The 18,989-nt window shown below is 40.5% G+C and overlaps 1 protein-coding gene across 1 annotated transcript; it reads right to left on the bottom strand.

Moving 5' to 3' along the window:
* Positions 1-4,201: 4,201 nt before the first annotated feature.
* On the bottom strand, positions 4,202-18,867 carry LOC137301456 (transgelin-like). Its single transcript, XM_067970957.1, has 5 exons — positions 18,766-18,867; positions 10,403-10,601; positions 8,004-8,178; positions 7,215-7,317; positions 4,202-5,756 (listed from the first exon to the last, which is right to left on the bottom strand). Exons 2-5 carry the CDS (start codon positions 10,580-10,582, stop codon positions 5,615-5,617), a joined length of 600 nt encoding a protein of 199 aa, XP_067827058.1. The 5' UTR covers positions 10,583-10,601; positions 18,766-18,867; the 3' UTR covers positions 4,202-5,614.
* Positions 18,868-18,989: the final 122 nt, after the last annotated feature.

Here is an 18,989-nt window from a genome sequence, read left to right as displayed (position 1 = left end):
TCTGCTCATAAGCAGAAATAATTTTTCCTTCTCCTTTGATTGTGGAATCTAGGGTTTGACCATGACCCTAATACCCCCGGTTATACTGCAGTTTGTGACCAGAATAGTTCTTTAAATTGGCTGACATCCATTCCTTGATATTATTAAAACTACTATATATCTATCATGAGCTAGAACGGAAACCGATAATTCCTTTCTGATTTGCCTGATCCCTGATTGCAGTATGGTTGCAACTCTGTTATATTTCTGAATTATGCCCCCCGGAATGGATTGTGTAATAGTGTGGTTGTTGCATTGGGTCCAATGTGTTCTGCTGTAATTTGCATGTGCTGTAACAGTTTTAATTTTCTCAGGCTTTATCTCAATAAAGTCCAAGGGCATGATTTTAGCCAGGAAAAACAGGTGGGTTGGGGGCAGGGAGGGGGCATTAAAAATTGCAACAATTTCAAACCCGCCCCCAACCCACCCATTTTCACAGGAGGCAGGATGAGGGGCGGGAAACCAACCCGGTCTCAGGAGGTGGGTTGGTCACTAAATCCTTTCAAGGATGCTGTGGGCCTCCATTTTTTCAGGTTTTGTGATTTTAGCCACTGGGGGCCGTGATTCCCGGACCTTCTCCTTCACGTTGCGTGAGAGGAGGAGAGAAGGCCTGAAACTGCAGGCAAGTGCCTTTATAGCACAGCTTGTGGGCCCGGAGGAGCAGGAGTGCTTCCCCCAGGCCCAACATGCCTATCTGCAGCGACCCCCACCCCCCCCCACAAACGATCGCGATTCCCGATTCCCCCCCCCCAACAATCACAACCTCTGCAATGATCCCCGATCCCGACCCTGCTCCTTGGTATCTGGCCCCTGATCCCCTCCCGATGACAGATCCCCGATGACTAACTCCCCCTGATGACTCACCCCTGATAACTGACCCCCCTGTGCCTAACTCCCCTCTGCTGACCCTGTGCCCCTATGCTTGCCGATGCTCCTATGCTGCTGATGCCCCCATCCCTCCCCCCACTCCCACCCATCCAATCTTACCTGAACACTTACCTTTTCCTTGCTCTTCTCCTGTCCGACTGAGACCAGCCTGTCAATCAGGCCGGCCTGTCGGGCGAGAAACCGTAATAAAAAAAGACGTTCTTACGTCAAAATCATAAGGACATCCAGGAAACCCATACTTCCAGGCTTCCTGTCTGCAATTCGAACCCCCCAACACCCCCCCCCCCCATCCTCTTTCTGGCTCTGGGCTAAAATTACCCCCCCTAAATTTTTCCAAGCCTTGATTACTACTTCCATATCTGGGGAGGTTCTTGTAGTCTGATAGTTCATCACTTTCTTACTTCTACCCTCCAACTTCTCTCTCTGCTGCAATCTTTCCTGTTTCCATTTTATCATGACCTTCATGGTCAGTATTCCCCTTAACTTTCCTTTTTTGTACCTTCTAAGTTCAAATTCCTACACACTCTTCCCCACTTCCTCGCTGTGTCGAAATCAAGACTCATCACATTGTCTCCTATTCTATCTCATTCTTTCTAAGAACTGAAAACTATAGAGCTGCTTACCTCGCTCTGTCTTTCCTTCTCTTTTACGCTCTTCAATCTTGCTGGTTTTGTTCACAGTGGACCTGGGTTTTTTCCATTAACAATACTAGTGTAACCAACTCAAATTTCCAAAATCTACTTTTGCAGTTTTGAAACCAGAATCCGGGGGGGATGAGTTTTCCAGCTATGCTTGTGACCGTCTTGATCTCAGTCTTGTATCACATACACGGTATAAATGGGTAGAGAGTTTGAAAGTGGAACGCAAATGGAGCAAAGGAGTATCTGCAAAGGACATTGGATTTATCCAGAACATTTTCAGTGGAATTGCCACCACTATAAGTACAGCAGCTGCACTAAATATCCCCAGTATATTTAGACCCTGATCTCTCATTACAGTGTCTTGTCTTGGTTGATGGCAGATTGCGTCTATACAAAGTAAAACCATCAATGGGCTAATCAAGGTTCTGCTATTCTGCAGGCATGTGTTTTGCATCCCTTGAGGTAAAGTTGATGAAACAGCTATCCCAGCCCCACCTTTAATTACTACAATTATTATTAAGCAAATAAATACAGGTAAGACAAGTTTTGAACATTTTTAACTTCTGGGTTAAGAATGTTTTTGTATGCATTGTTAATTTACATATCTATTTATCACTGTCTTGTGTCTCAAACATCTGAAAGTACTAAACAATAAATTAAAGTGCAGAGGTTATTATATAGGCAAATATGGAACAGATTTTATGTACAGCAGGATCCTGTAATCAGCAATAAACTGAATGGCTAGTTAATGTTTTATTTATGATACTGGTTGAGGAAAGACTGTTGGCCATAACACTGGGTGAACTTGCTGATCTCTCAATCGCCAGGGGAATATCCACCTGAACCTCAACTTAACATTTCATCTGCAGAATAGCAGCTCTGACCATGTTTAACCAATCAACTCAAAACCAGGTATGGGGCTCAAATCAAAAAGTGAATGTTCTACCAACTGAGACAAGCCGAATGTTCAATTGAGCATTTCTATTGATTATTTTTTCAAAATAATTTGTTCCATCAGTAAAAAGCTAAAACACCAGAAATTATCTGGAAGACAATGCATTGAATTTTTTTTTACTATAATAGTGCTATATGATTATATTAAAGTCATGACTGTGCTTTCTAAGGGTGGATGGGTGTCATGCATTATATGAGTAAACATTTCTACAAGAAACTGTAGGTAAACAGGTAATGCAGGGTGGGGTAAAGAATTTTTGAGGACTGATAGCTCAGGCCAACTGGATCAGAATATCCGTTAGTTGTAATGAGTGTAATGAGTTTGGACAGTCTCTACGCAGCCCTCAACTCACAATTGTTCCTTATCTGACGCTAATTGGCAATCTCACTTGATTGACGGTTGGTATTGAATTTGCAAATGCCACACAAGTGTGCAACAGAAAATATTCCTGAGGTTAGGGACACATTAAACTGTTGGAGCACTGTGGATGGAGTTTCACTTTGTACCTGGATATTCTATACCTAATCTGAGAGTGCTTGATGCTGACACCGGGACCTGAAAAGGAAAGGTATTCCATTCCTAACACATGATGCAAAAGTAATTACTCACAGCGTCCCTCTTCCTATGGTGCATTCAACTGGAGAAGTTCAAATGCAAGACTCCCAGTTGAGAAGATAAACTGCCTTCGCCAGAGCCTTATCTGCACGTGGGAGTGTATTTGGGCAGGAATGTCTCGTACTAATCATCATATCCAGCTAATGTCAGTCAAAAGCAACGCTGTGTGGTCGCCTGCTGCCTTTCACTCCTTTCCTATGAGGAATAGGTGCACAGCTTTCTCACTGCCTCCTCCTGCTGGCATTATGAGGACTGAACAAGATGGTACACAATCACCTTGCTCCTTGGATATTCAAATATTGTCCTTTCTTCCATGTCAAGGCTGCTCTCCACTTCCCATAGTAGCAGGTAAATGCAGTTTCCTCACTACTGTACCAACTTGCAAGCTTACAAACTTAGACAAATCTGTTTATGTGAATGGATTTTAGAAAAGGAGTTTCTTAATGACTTTTCTTTGATGCAGTCTTAGTGTTAGCCTTAGCTCAGTGGTAGCAATCTTGCCTGTGGATTGGAGTCCCACTGTAGAGACTTGAGAACATAATCTAGGCTGACACTTTGCAGTACTGAGGGAGTGCTACACGGTCAGAGGTGTCGTCTTTCAGATAAGCCATTAAAACAAAGCACCATTTGCCCTGTCAGGTAAAAGATTCCATGGCACTATTTCAAAGAGCAGAACAGTTCTCCTGGCTGCTATTTATCCCTCAACCAACATCACAAACGATCTGGTGATTATCTCATTACTATGTGGGATCTTGCTGTGCACAAATTGGCTGCTGCATTTTCTACATTACAACAATGACTATATTGCAAAAATACTTCATTAACTGTAAAATGTTTTTGGAAGTCCTGAGGTTGTGAAATGCAAGTTCTTTCTTTAATGATGCTGCTATTAGCTGGCATTGGTGCTAAGTGGCTCTCCCTAATGCCATAAGTACTTCTACACACTCCACTGGAGGGATGGTCAATATATGCAGCCTTGCCCCCATCCCAAGAATAAATTTAAGAAAGGAAACAACACTTGTATATAGCAAGACACTGACTGAGTCACAGCTCCACAAGATGCTGACCGCTCTCCATCTCAAATTTATTTAAGTTGTTATGGTTTCAACTGACAAAAACAAAAATGAATGTACAAAATGTAGGACTAAAACTATTCAGATGATCTTGTTTTTACAAAAATTAATGTACAACATACTCAAAACAAAGCAGTAATTCTCAGCAGGAACATTTTTGTACATGTGTTTCAGAAACTTGAGCTTAAGCTGATCACAGATGAGTACTTCCCATAAGACAACTTGCTAAAAATATTATGGATTAACCCCATTAACCATAGCCAATTATTGGCTCTCAGCATAGAGACAGTCGTTGCTTAGCATCAGAGTTGCAGCGTTGCAAATGATTATTTTAGTTAATCTTCTTGTGCACGTTATTTCTAAAAAAAAAAATTTACTTCTGATGGTAAATTTTGGATAATGCTTTGGAAATCCAAGTTTACCAGCAAGTAAACGGAGTCAGATTAGTCTTTGATCAATGTCTTCATTTAAAAAAAGGGATAAGATATTCTGACAGCTAAGATTCCAAAAACCTATTTTGCATTTTCCTTCAGAAACACCAGTTGTTCATTTTAAAGTATCCTATTCCAGAATCAGACGTCATTTAGTGCAGCCCTCTCCCCCACAGCGTCAGTGCCGTGTATATAACAGGAGAGTGAATTTTGTGAAGGTAATGCAACACAAGGTGAGCAGCAAAATAAGTTTTAATAAAAAAAAGGAATGTCATTGGAATGACAATATTCATTTCACATGTTCCCTTTGAATTCCTGGAGAATTCCTTTGTTCAACACAAAGCATTCAATTCTGTATAGTGGTCTTTTTAAAAAAAAACAATGCTCTGCTCAATTATTCCAAAGTTGTCTTTCAAATGATTTGACTACTTTCATATTTATTTTTCTAAATGTACACTAACTAGGTAGATTGACAGTGACAAAAAAGTTAAAAACACTAAAAGCAATGTCAAGCAGACTGGTTAAGCCATACGAACACTAAGCCTTGCCAACATGCTGTAATACACCTGCACAATTCCACAAAGATGGTCGAAATTACAAGTTAGCAACGTGACATGCAGTCCTTAGCAGCCATCATTGAGTATATATTCTTAAAAGCAGTAATCTTTAATGAAAGGAATAATTTTGTGATGGAAAGATCCAGGTACTGGAGGAAATGTTACGTACATTTTGTCTTGCAATCATTCCAAATTATAGCCCCTATCAGAGGGGAATAAAAACAAAGCATTGTAAGACTTTTAAAAACATTTCTCTTTTTAAACTGCCAAATAATAAATAACCACTACCTGTCTATCACACAAACAGTTGACTTCGTTGAAGATTTTGTTAGAGTTATGAGCTGTTTAGACTTTTTCTGTTGACTTTGAAATGGTAAAATCATGCTTTAGAGTTCAATAAATTTTTTTTTTGTTCTTAGAGGATCTGCCTGGGTCGTCCGTAGCTGACCGTCCCGGCCTGCGATGCTCCCTGGTTGCTTCCCATCTGTAGGCCGATGATGTTCTTCCCTTGGCTCAGTTGCTCATTTGTGAAGTCACGCTTGTTCTCTTGTGCTTTCCTGCAGTGGATGAGAAACAGTAAGTTAGTTGTACAGCCAGTCTATTGTCATAGATTAGCATCATGGTGTAAGAGATAGAATTTTTCCAACACAATTTAGAATTGTGCTAAGGCATCAGAATCATACAGCACAGATGGAGGCCATTTGGCCCATCATGCCTGCTCTTTTGAGCAAGCTATCCAATTAGTCCCACTCCTCTGCTTTTTCCCCATAGCCCTGCAAATGTTTCCTTTCCAATTCACTTTTGAGTAAGACTGGTGTGTTGGATCACTCACATAGGGACCTTCCATTAAAGATTTATGCCATTTAAAAATCTTCCAAAAAATGGAAAAATAACAATTTAGAGTTCAGTCATTTTTACATTGTTTTCATAAAATGGCAAAGAGTGTCAGACTGGATATGCTGGAAAGGCTGTAAATTCCTGGGTGGCACACTAATGAGGGGGACAAGATTAATTGTGGCCCTGTGTTAGTATTGTTGGATTAATTAGGCTGAACACAGTTCTGGCTGACTCCTCTACACAGTGTACAAAAGCCACACTGTGAGTCCATGGAATGCAGTCTATATATACACACACACACACACTTTTTAGTTGTCCCTGGGCTAGTTTTTAAATCTTATTTTTAAACCCAAGACAGGCCTCTGTTCCTGGCAGCAATCAGAAATGCATGTGACAAAGAATACACAATACAAGTGATATGTCAAACCATATTATTTATTAAAAAACTGTAATTGTCTTATGTCAATCTACAAGTTTGCACTTGCAAGGAACATTTTGTAACAGGCCTGGTTGATATCCTGGAATATATTAAAGTTTCCCAGTCAGTAACTGGTGTGAATAAAAAAATTAATTTGAAGGTGACCAGTGACCCCTAATGAATTAAATTAGACTTCTGGAATATTTTTAGCAGATTAATGCAGTGATGTGGAAGTGTCAGCATTCCAGAGAGGCAAAGTGAAAGTTTGCTTTTAAAATGTGAAATAGATTTATGTGCTACAAGGTGGGGGGATGGGGGAGAAAGGGGGTCTGTATGGTACAAGCTTTAGTTTACGTGAAAAAAACTGGTAACCTGCTCCCTGCTTTGTGGTGCAAACAGCGCATGCAAGTGTTTATTTGGGCAATCTGTGAACCCGTCGTGTAGCATTTATGGAATAATTTACCAAGCCATTCAATCAAAAGATTTTCACTGCAACACTTCTCAAAATGCCTCATCTCGATTAAAGCAGACATCAAGATGCAGTGGTGTCATTTATTCCATTCAAAGTCCCATCATAATTCAGGAGGGATATAGTTGGTCACAAATCCCACAAGCTCCACTACTTCCACACTCATGGAGAATGCACTTCAAGCAGTTAGTCAAATATTGGTTCTCTCAACCAGTCATTTATGTGGGTTACAGCTGTCAAGGCAACATGCCTGTACTGGTTGACTATTGTATGGACGCTTGTCCTACTCACCTGTGGAACCAGTTTGGATCACCATGGTAATGTCCATCATCCCTTGTTATTGCAATACTTCCCAAGGCCATGAGTGTTCTCTGGACAGCAGACATATCCTTTGCTGTAAAAGAAAAAGTATGTTAAGTGCCTTCACTGTCTGTTATTGTAGCATGTGGCATATGTCCTACACTGTGGGATCCATGTGCATTGCAACAGCAAACAAAGAAAATAATGTCAAGAGTTCTACATTTTCCACAATGAGATTTGTGTACTGTCACTAATTTGGGATATCACTGCTGCCTGATTTTTCCCCTTCTTTATATTAATTATTTTCTATATTTGTTGATTCAAATATAGGTTGTTCAGCCCAGGTACTCAACTTTGTGCAGCATTTTTTCTTCCCTGAATTTCCCCCCCCCCAAATTCCTTCCTACTCTCCCAAGGACATTGACTCCATGCTGGGAATCAGGACCCTGTCTGCTCATCACAACACAACGGGTCATTATTCGTGTGTAGGCCTAGGCATTGAGTGTCAACAGGATCAGGCCACTTATAAATGTCCCCATTGTTATCACTTAAAATGGAAGAGAGATGTAGATAAGGTGAGAATGTACTGTAAACAGTTATGTCTGAATTTGGCTTCAGTCAGGACTGCCGTTGTTGATACCCAGAAAAACATTGCAGACGCCAGCACATGGTGTCAATTAGGATATTTGGCTGTGAAAAACTTCTACACTGTCACTAAGATAGCCACAAAAATAAAATGGAAGCCCTGACTTCACTGGAGCTCCGTTAATAGACACATACCTTCCCACAAATCCACAGTCTGGAAGATGTCTGTTTTGTTGACTCCATATCCCTCAGCTGCTATCAGAAACTGTGACACCTGTTCCATTTGTTTAAAAGCCTTATCAGTGTCCTGAATCTTCTTGATGGGCTTCTTGTCATCTGAGTAGAGACTGTTGATCAGTTGGCTCAGTACCTGCAGTAGAAGAAGTACTTCACTGATGTTGTAATGCCAAATCATAACAAGTGCACAGTGATAGCAAATACAAACAGTCTGCTCAAGTTACATGGAACCCTCCATTCCACTGGAATGGGTGCAAGGAAATTATGGAGTGCCAGACCCCAAATTCAAATTCCATCGCATAGAGGATCTAATCCCATATATTCTTGTCAATGGTGGGAATCTTTAGATTAGTTGCCTACATGTTTATTATGACTAACACAAGAGCTAGACATAGTTTGAGTCCAGAAAGACATACAAAAGATTAAATATTGTAGTATATGATTATGTAATTTCCTTTATAGTAGTAATATTTGCATGACCTGATTTGCAGTGTGCACTCGAGTAGTTTGCCAATTATGTACTCTATGCTTAGGGAGGCCATTTGGGCTGAATGATAATTGCATATATGGTCTGAAGTATTTCAGCTTCAGTAGGAGTTGGGTTGGGGCTGGGTCACACCTGATAGTGGGGGCAGATCACAAACTGCAGAGGTCAGATAGGAAATAGCAAACATAAGAAATAGGAGCAGGAGTAGGCCATACGGCCTCTCGAGCCTGCTCCGCCCTTTAAGACAGTGGCTGATCTTCTACCTCAACTCCACTTTCCTACCCTATCCCCATATCCATTGATTCCCTTAGTGTCCAAATATCCATCGATCTCAGTCTTGAATATACTCAATGGGTGAGCATCCACAGCCCTCTGGAGTAGAGAATTCCAAAGATTCACAACCCTCAGTGAAGAAATTCTCATCTCGGTCCTAAATGGCCGACCCCTTATCCTGAGACTGTGACCCCTAGTTTAAGACTCCCGTCAGGAGAAACAGCCGCTACCCTGTCAAGCCCTCTCAGAATCTTATACGTTTCAATGAAATCACCTCTCATTCTAAACTCCAGAGAGTATAGGCCCTTTCTACTCAATCTCTCTTCATAGGAGAACTCTTTTCCCAGGAATCAATCCAGTGATCCTTTGTTACACCCTCTAAGGCAAGTATATCCTTCCTTAGATAAGGAGACCAAATCTGTACACAGCACTCCAGGTGTGGTCTCACCAAAGCCCTGCATAATTGCAGCAAGACTTACTCATACTCCAACCCCCTACCATACCATTTGCTTTCCTAATTGCTTGCTGTATCTGCAGGTTAACTTTGTGATGTGTACAAGGACACCCAAATCCCTCTGAATACCAACATTTACTAGTCTCACTTTTAAAAAAAATTCTGCTTTTCTATTCTTCCTACCAAAATGGATAAATTCACATTTCCCCACATTATAATTCATCTGCCACCTTCTTGCCCAATTCTTAACCTGACTATATCCCTTTGTGCCTTACTCATAGCTTACTTTCCCAACTAGCTTTGTATTGTCAGCAAACATGGATACATTACTCAGTCCTCTCATCCAAGTCATTGATATAGATTGTAAATTGCTGAGGCTCAAGCACTGTACCTGCCCTGGGAGTATTTGATCAGACAGTGTAGAAGGAGCTTTACTCTGTATCTAACTAGTGCTGTACCTGCCCTGGGAGTGATTGATGGGACAGTGAATCACTCCCAGGGCAGCTACAGCAAGCAGCCATTTCAAAAGTTATCAGTTGTGTCATTTTCAATAGCTACTAGCAAAGTGACACACAGACATCACTGCACAGAGGTGCTGATTAACTGGTTTATTACAGAAGAGATTAACAAATACATGCAGCACAAAAATACCACTAGGAAATCCACAATTATGATTGATGGGTGTTAAAGACTAAACACATGACAAACTTACTACTTATTACCAATAAAGGAGGACTATACCCTGTTACAAGGTAAGTTTGATAGAGTGTGGATTATGCAGTTTAGCATGTGGGTTTACATTCAAAATTCCCCAAGCAGCAAAGGGGAAGTGTCAATTTGAAACTAGTGAAAGATCTATCAACTCTAGTGGATCCCCTAAGGGGCATAATCAGATGGTTTATTCCAGTTTCCTTTACTACATTACCAGAGAAATTATAAAACATACTGAATACTCTATAGCATTTCATTTTCATTGAAAAATGGAACCAAACCATGGGACCAGGCAAGGTTCAAAAAGACAGCCTTGGTCATGAAAATATATTACATGGGAAGAGATTGCTTTCAGTGTCCTCTACAGCCTCAAACTCAGACCAATTGGTCCTCTAATGATCTGTAAGCCCATTCCTTTAATTGAGTACTCACCGTGCCATCCTTAAGCCAAAGTTGGAAACCCGATCTCCCTGGCTCAGGTCGGCCCACTTTTGCCCCACACTGAGCAATGATCCACTCCACTAGCCGCTCCTCCAGATCAGGTTCATACTTCTGCTCGATCCTTCTCCGAACGTCCCTACTAAGTCCAAAAGCGGGTCCCTGGTTGGACATGTTTATCAGTTAAGTAATCCTGTGGCAGAAGCAGAGTTGGAACAGTTAAGGAACAATTATTAAACTTAACTGAACTAAGTACAATGCACACACACAATTTTGCATTTATATAGCACCTTTAACATAGTAAAAGGTCTGTTATCAGTCAAAATTTGACACTACATGCAGATTTTGTGCAAATTTTCAGTCAAAACCTAACAAAAGCAATCTCATTGTCAAAAAAGTGTTGCCTGTAAGGGCAAGATTTGTATTTAAAGCATCAGAAATTAATTCTATGTCATGTGAAAGAAAGACTTGCATTCACATAGTACCTTTCACACGCTCAGGATGTCCCAAAGTGTTTCACAGCCAATTAAGTACTTTTAAAGTGTAGTTACTATTGTTCTGTAGGCAAACGCAGTAGCCAATTGGCACACAGCAAGTCCAACAAACAGCAATGAGATAAAATCTGTTTTGGTGGTGTTGGTTGAAAGACCCAGAGGACTCTGCTCCTCTTCAAAAAAAAGTGCCATGGGATCCTTTACACGTGCTCGAGTGGGACTTGTACCCCCAACCTTCTGATTTAAAAAGGTGGTGAGTGTACTACCAATGGGGATAAGCTGTGGAAGCCAGAAACTTGATGAATTACTAAAATGGCCCCATCCTGACAAGTACTCTTCCTAGAGAAGATCTTTGCTGTGTTGTACTGTACATATAAACAGTCTGTGTGGCTGTATTTATAATATGCCAATGTGGCCATATTTATAGAATGACTTCAGCTATTAATGTTTAAACTCTTACAAATGATTAACGTTTGGTTCCCTTTGATCCCCATTCTTAATGCTCACTACAGGAATTTTCAATGTTCCAACTTTTAAGAACTGAATTTCCAAGACAAGTACAGTACTAGAACAGGGGGTGGGGGGCACATCAGGGAAATGTTAGGCATGAACACTGGTGATTACCAAGAGTTATATACATTGCAATCCAACTTAAATATATGGAGATATTTTCCTCCAGTCAGTAAAGTGAGTGAAAAAGCAGTCATCAATATAAAGCTAGTTTCCTCATTTAATATGCCGACCTTCTTGTTTTGCATTAGTGACTGGAGGAAGGTTTATCCAATAAGGCTGTGCTTCTCAGTGATGATCAAAATAGGTTACACTTTAAGTGAAAATATTCACTGCTTGGTAGGTCTAGTCTACACAAGATAAATACAACTCAGATGCAAAAGATTTGTTAACCTGATCCACAAATTTTCTATTACACTGTACTCTACTACTGTTTTGTAGACCTGTAGGGTGTGATCTTTACTGAAATAAAAACCCTAGTATGTCCTGGTCAAACTTCCATTCTGTTGTACTCCTCTGATGCTTTGCTCACAGGTGGTCTGGGAGCAGAGAACACATTGTGATGTTTATCAATCACCAAAGCTAATATTAACTATAAGTTAACTATACAGCCAACAGAACAGAAGACGACAAATCAGGGGTGGTAATGATCAAACTATATAGTGCTCTGGTCAGACCACACCTTGAATACTGCATCCAGTTCTGGTCAGCAAGAAACAAGAGATATTCAACAGCTTGAGGCAGTGCAGAGAAGAGTCACAAGGCTGATCCACACAGTGTCAGTGGTCTGTTTTATGAGGAAAGATCTGGGCCTGGAAAGGTGATCTTTATAGAGGTACACAATAGTTAAGGATATGGAAAAAGTTTACTTGGAATATTACTTTAAAATTGAACTGCAGGAGTAGAACAATGGGCCACAGGTTCAAACAAACAAGAGGTACTTTTGAGGACTGATATTCAGGAAATTCTTCTTCACACAAAGAGCAAACATTGTGTGGAATAAACTTTAGGGTAATGGAGGCAAAATCCCTGGAATAATTTAAGCAACTAGATGTTACAAAGGGGAGACGTTAAGATGGAGGAATTAAAATGGGCTGAATGATCGTCCTCACCTGTACTTATTTTGTGATCTGTGCTTTAGATAACAGGCCAGGTTAAGGCCAATGTAGGGAAGTTGACTATAAACAGGTACATCCTGAGGCCAATCAGAAGCTAATTGATCTTGCTGTTGGAAATGTCTCTAGATTGAAGCTGCTTGGTTCCTCTCTTTTGGGAGAAGCCAGGTTAGCAAAAAACTGCAGGAAATGACTGGCTTTCTTTCTCTTTCTGTACTTTATTAAAAAAATTGTACAATAGGTTGGTGACTTACATAAAATGTAAGTTCTGAAGTATGATGGACATGACTTTTATAAACAAAAAACATTTCACCCCACTATTCCTATAGTACCAGATGAGGAATGCAAGGTCTGATAAAGTCTATGGGTTTGTTTCACTGATGTTAGATGCACATTTGCTGAGATACGTCAATTAAATTCCAAATTTCCCTTCTAGTTGCTGCAGCAGCATCCTGTGCAGATTTTGACCACAATTCCCATCTAAAATGAAAGCCAGAGTCACTTGCATTTGTATGAAAAAAAGATTGAGAAAAAAAACAATTGTACAGTATTTGAAAATTATAAAGAAATAAAATCAACTGAACAAAGACTTGAGGGGGAAGAAATCTTATTAATTTTTTGAGCAGTTGGCCACTAAATACAAATCCTTTGTAACACTTCATACATTGGCTACCCAAACATGTATACAGCCTTAATTCAAATGGATCTGATAATTCAGTTGCTTTAGCACTAAACTCCCACTTACTGTGTTATTTAGATTGCTTAATTCAAACTATTTAGGTGATTCAAAGTTGTTTTTTGCATTTAAAAATTGAGTAGACTAGTCTTCTAAAGGTTTGATTCATTTCCATCAGCCAGGGACACAGGGACCAAATTCAAAAGAACATAATGTATCAAGCAAGAAAAAACACTTTCACCCATCAAGACGATTATTTCTACAGACTGTGTACACAGGCACTGGAAATGGAATTCAGTGTTAACAATTGCAATTTTTTTTTAAATCCAAAGGAACAGAGCCCTGAATTACATCAATGATGCGTGTTTACACTGCTGTGCCCTACTCCATAAAAGGAGTAACATCTTGAGCACAACATCTAGTGTAGGCAACTACAGTCACAATTGGAAGACCATCATTTCCAGCTTCTGGGTGGAAAACCCTTCCATTTTCACTGACAATAATAGCCTTCTGATCAAATTTAAACAGCTGAAAAAGGTCAGCATTATACCTTAATGGGAATAATTTATACCCATGTCCCATATTAAGTATGTATACACAGGTAATCCTGTGTCACAATAGCAAACAAGTCTTTTCATTTAAAAGGCTGCTAAACTTCAATTACAGCATAAACTTTCCACAAGAGACCAATGTGGCTGATTGTAGGATATTTTTGCCTATTCCAGGGACAAGGATTAGCCAATGGGATGAAAAAGCCCCTTTAAGATGCAAGCCATCTTGTCATTTCCCAGTCTTAGTCAGCCACATCATAATACAAGCAGTGTATTAAAACATGGATTCAAACCAATGTTGAATTCCTGATCTCACCAAGCAGAGACCAAATTGGGTGAGGGCTTGTCAAGAGATTCACAATAAGACATTAACATCTGGAAACACTGCCCCAAGTTCAGATTGTTCTGATGAAAGGTCATCGACCTGAAACGCCAACTGTTTCTCTCTCCACAGATGCTACCGAGTATTTTCTGTTTTTATTTCAGATTTCCAGCAGCCACAGTTTCTTGCTTTTGAGAAAATAAACTTTGCCTGACAACTGGCCAGAGATGCTCCCTTGAGGTATAGTAATGGATGTGGAGATGCCAGTGATGGACTGGGGTGGACAAATATAAGGAATCTTACAACACCAGGTTATAGTCCAACAGTTTTATTTGAAAATCACAAGCTTTCGGAGGCTTTCTCCTTCGTCAGGTGACTCACCTGACGAAGGAGAAAGCCTCCGAAAGCTTGTGATTTTCAAATAAAACTGTTGGACTATAACCTGGTGTTGCAAGACCACTTGTGTCAGGCCTAGGAGCAAGTAGCTGAACTAGGGCCCAGGTAAATATTATCCTTCATCTGCCAGTACTAGGTGCTTCAGGAAGGTATGAAAGGCAAAGGATGGTTTGATGCTTTGTGTACTCTATCGTAAAGCTGCCCCTCATCGATGGGCACCAATGGCAATGTTAACACAAGACCACATTTAAAGATATAAAAATAAAATTATATATCCTACTACAGTAACCAGCTCTTCACTTCTCCCTCCTCCAACATTAATTGATAAATGACTGCCCAATGGAAGAGGCAGTCAAACAAAGGCCTGGAAATTATTCCAGGATTCTCTGGTGGGAAGCCAGCAGAACCCACTGATAAGCAGCATAAATAGCAGAAGTTTCCAGTGGGTCCTGCCTCATGCTGGGGTACAGTTCCACAAACACAGGGCACCCACTGGTATCACAACTATTCTTCATATAGAAGCCTAAATAGTGAGCGTCAGCAAACAACAACTTGCACTTATATAGCGCCTTTGGGACGTAGTAAAAAATGTCCCAAGGCACTTCACAGGAGCGTTATCAGACAAATTTTGGCACCGGGCCACATAAGGAGATATTAGAACAGGTTTGATCAAAGAAGTAGTTCTAAAGGAGGGGGGAAATCAAAGCTGAGCCCAATCTTGAAGATTTTAAAATGATAGAAGGGAATGGACTCAGGATAGTTGAGATATTTAGGGATGGCAAGACTGGAAGGCATGCACATGATATGTAGGCAAAGAGTTACATTAGATGCCAGGAAGTATTTCTTTTCACAGTCATCACCCCCTGGAACAGAGTACCTGAACTTGCGGTGAGTATAGATTTGCTACGGTCATTTAACAGGGAACTTCACAAGTTCTTGATTGAAAAGCAGCATTTGCATTTATAGAGGGTAAGTTGCCAGTTAGTTGTGAATGTGAGGAGTTACAGGCTACCATGATCTGCTGGGGCTTTGTTTGATTATCCTTGGGAATTTCCCAGCATTTTGCCTCTTCCAGAAGATGACATGGTTAGGGGGTGGTTAAATAGTGTGCTGGGTTGCAACATGTCTGGATGGGCCCTTTCCACCCTTTTTATATGTTCACATTAATTTTCCAGTAGTAGTCACTGGATAACAATCCAAAATTGATTCTGTGTTTCTGGCTTGGTGGGGGGGGGGGCAAGCAGAGGTCAATTGCAGCATCCCAGCCCTCATCCTGTTGGAAATCTGTTACCTCATGGCAGGCCATGGATTGACCTTGGAGCTTCCTGATCTGAATGGCATTGGGGAAGTGTGTACTTGGGTTGTTTTGCTGGTATTGCATAGTCTTATTTCCTATCTAAAATGCTAGATTAGTGTTTTAATTTTAGAACATTTGTTGAACAGCATTGTAAATATTATGGCCTTCAACCTCACACTTTGATCATAGTTTTATGATAAGGCTTGTTGTGTCTCTAGATTTGCTGCTTGACCCTCAGTACAGCTAAATGTTAGACTAGTATGAAGTCATTTTGATAACATAACAAAGAGCATTGTGTAGAGTACAGTTTAAAACCTCTTATCTGGCAGTGCCCAGAAGTCAATTTATTCTATGCTGATACTCCATAGCAATAAACTGATCAACCATTAAATCTGTTCCAAGTAGCACCAACCCTTAACAGTTGAGTATCGTGGGATCAAAGCTTTTCAAATCCAATTTCCACTCATACATGGCATGCAGAGGATCGACACTCTGACCTACTTTGGGTTTCCATGGAAGCAGAAAGTTTTCCCCCCCTCATTAAGTTTACTCTCAACAACTTGCATTTATATAGCACCTTTAATGTAGTAAAAAACATTCCAAAAGCACTTCACAAGAGCAATCAAACAAAATTTGGCACTGGGCCACACAAGGAGATATTAGGTCAGGTGACCAAAAAGTTGTGATGTGGAGATGCCGGTGATGGACTGGGGTTGACAAATGTAAAGAATCTTACAACACCAGGTTATAGTCCAACAATTTTTGGACTATAACCTGGTGTTGTAAGATTCTTTACATTGACCAAAAAGTTGGTTTTGAGGATATGATTCTCAAATTTGTTCCCTCCCTGTTATTCACTAATCTCTACTCGTGTGCTTTAGCCGTGTAATGATTTGCTCTCAGACTTCCGCCATGCTGCTGATGTCAGCCTCTAGAGGGTGCAACAGATATGCATGGTGATTATTCTCCCTCTCCTGTGGGAGAGTCCGGGCTCTACTCAGCACCTCCCCCTAGCAACAGGGCAGAGACCAGCAACTCACCAGAGTCTCAAAGAAAAACCTGGATCCCACACTGAAGTGGGTTGCAAGCTGGTACTCCCAGCATGCTCAGGATGAAATGCATGGCCGTGGGAGAGACAGAGCTGAATAGAAAGGTATGCAGGCCAAAATCAGATTATTTCACAGCATGAACATTTTAGCATCATCTGATAGGTTTTAAATCTGTTCATGCATTATCAGCTGCTGTGAACTCTGCAGCCAACACAAGAAAAAAAAGGGTCACAGTGTAAAACCTACAATTTCCCCTCTTATTTATGAGGTCAACCAGTCTAGAAGGTATTACCTGACCTGTCAACTTCATCAAACTTCACAACCACACTGAGAAATAAAAGTTCTCAAACTTCAGCAAAAATCTGGAGCCAAGTCAGTTTAATTTTACCATCAACAACTTTCATTTGCATAGAACCTTTAACATAGAAAATGAAGAGAAAATAAAACAGATAAAGGAATGGATGCTGGGAGAGTTAGGAGATGTGAGTGTGACCAACAGCTTGGCCATAAAGGTGGGGTTTGAGAAGTTTTTTTTAAAAAAAAGTTTAAAGGAGGGAGTTCCAGAGAACAGAGCCCAAGACTCTCCTGGCATAGCAGAGCATAAAGGATGCACAAAAGGTCAATTAGAGGGTCGAGGAGGAGGAGGAGGATGTACAAGGCTGGAGGAGATTGAATAAGGAAGAGGACTTAAAATGTGTCATGGGAGACAGGGAGCCAATGCAGGTCAGTGAGGGCACAAGTGATGGGTGAGCGAGAGTCAGGATACAGATGGCTAAGGTCCAGACAAGCCGGATCCTATGGAGGGTTGAAACAGTCACTGAACCTTAGCTGGGTGTTATGAATGTATTGGTTTTACATTCTCACTTAAACACTCGTATAATGAATTTACCAGATTAAATGTGTTTTAACTTGATACACCGCCCACTGCAAATAGTTGGTACTTTTGACATAATGGCTCCCTGCTCTCGGAGTTAATCAGTAATTCAGGGGATAAGACCGCCCCAGAGTGAAGATCAGAGGGCTCGGGTCTAAACAAAAACAATGGCCGATATACTGAGCATGAGAAGGGGAAAGGAAATCGAAGGGAGATTCTATATTACTGGAGGAGCAAATAAGTCAATAAACTGCATCTAGAATGAAAAGGGATTTAATCCAAATTAAACTTTCATTCCTCTGGGTTGTACTCTATTTCTCTCTCTCTCTCTGCTATTACTTTACCCAAGTCATTCACGGTTTTCCTGGATTATCATAAACGCCCCGTGATGGTACAAATTTACAACACGGGTCTATAACTAGTTTCTATCTTGATCTTTCGAGAATTACAGATTTACATTTTTTTTTTAAAATGTTCGTTTCAAAAAAAAAAGCAAAGAAAATAAAACTGAAGCGAAATTAAAATGCTTCATTCTTGCAAAAGCCACACTGGATCCAGAGTGAGCCACACCCAAGAGCTCAAACACACACGCACACTAGTTGCACAGTAACAGGGCGGCGAAGAACCCGGGACATTGCAGGTTACACAGAAATAGAGTTAGACACACACCAGGTACCTAACAGACCGGCGTCTGCAGAAATGTCCACTTAAAAGTTCTACTTAAGCTTCAATAAATGTTTAAAAATTCCAGCTGCGGGATAATGTTAAATTGATACATTTACGCTATAATTTGTAACCAGGAAAGCGAATTACATGAGTACATAATTCAATCTGATGGTGTTACTTATTGTAAGTGTGCAATTCACACTCATCCCACCTGGATTAAGAGTAGATCCGTTTTTTTTCCCCCCACTTGTTAAAAACCAATAGTTAAATTTATATTAAAGAAACCATTCCTTATATAAGTTGTGTAAAATTAAATTCAACGATAAAATATGAATTACAATTGAGAAATAAAGAGGTTTTTTTTTTCATTGAACGAGCGAGTTGGTTAAATGTTTTTTTTCACTTACTTTTCCACAACTGCACAGGCGAGCCAGATGCTGCTGAATCCGCTGCTGACCAGAAAGTGTGGAGTTTTAGGCTGGAACTCCGCCTAAAAAGATCTCCTTATCACCATGACGTCAGTTGATCAAGAAAAGGGAAGCAACGCCTTACATGGGCAACCAGTATTGGGGCAGGGTCCTTATTTGGTGAAAGGCGCAGAGAGACAATAAGAAAGAGGCAGGTTCATTAA

This window comes from Heptranchias perlo, chromosome 33, assembly GCF_035084215.1.
Source record: "Heptranchias perlo isolate sHepPer1 chromosome 33, sHepPer1.hap1, whole genome shotgun sequence".
Classification (NCBI taxonomy): Eukaryota; Metazoa; Chordata; class Chondrichthyes; order Hexanchiformes; family Hexanchidae; genus Heptranchias; species Heptranchias perlo.
Note: the sequence above shows the minus strand (reverse complement) of the source record. Positions and strands in the feature narration are given on the sequence as shown.

Coding starts and splice junctions, on each gene's coding strand:
- LOC137301456 (XM_067970957.1), bottom strand. CDS start 10,582: ATGTCCAACCAGGGACCCGCTTTTGGACTTAGTAGGGACGTTCGGAGA. Junction 8,179..10,402: donor TTTGGCTTAAGGATGGCACG/GTGAGTACTCAA, acceptor CTTCTACTGCAG/GTACTGAGCCAACTGATCAA. Junction 7,318..8,003: donor GACTGTGGATTTGTGGGAAG/GTATGTGTCTAT, acceptor TTTCTTTTACAG/CAAAGGATATGTCTGCTGTC.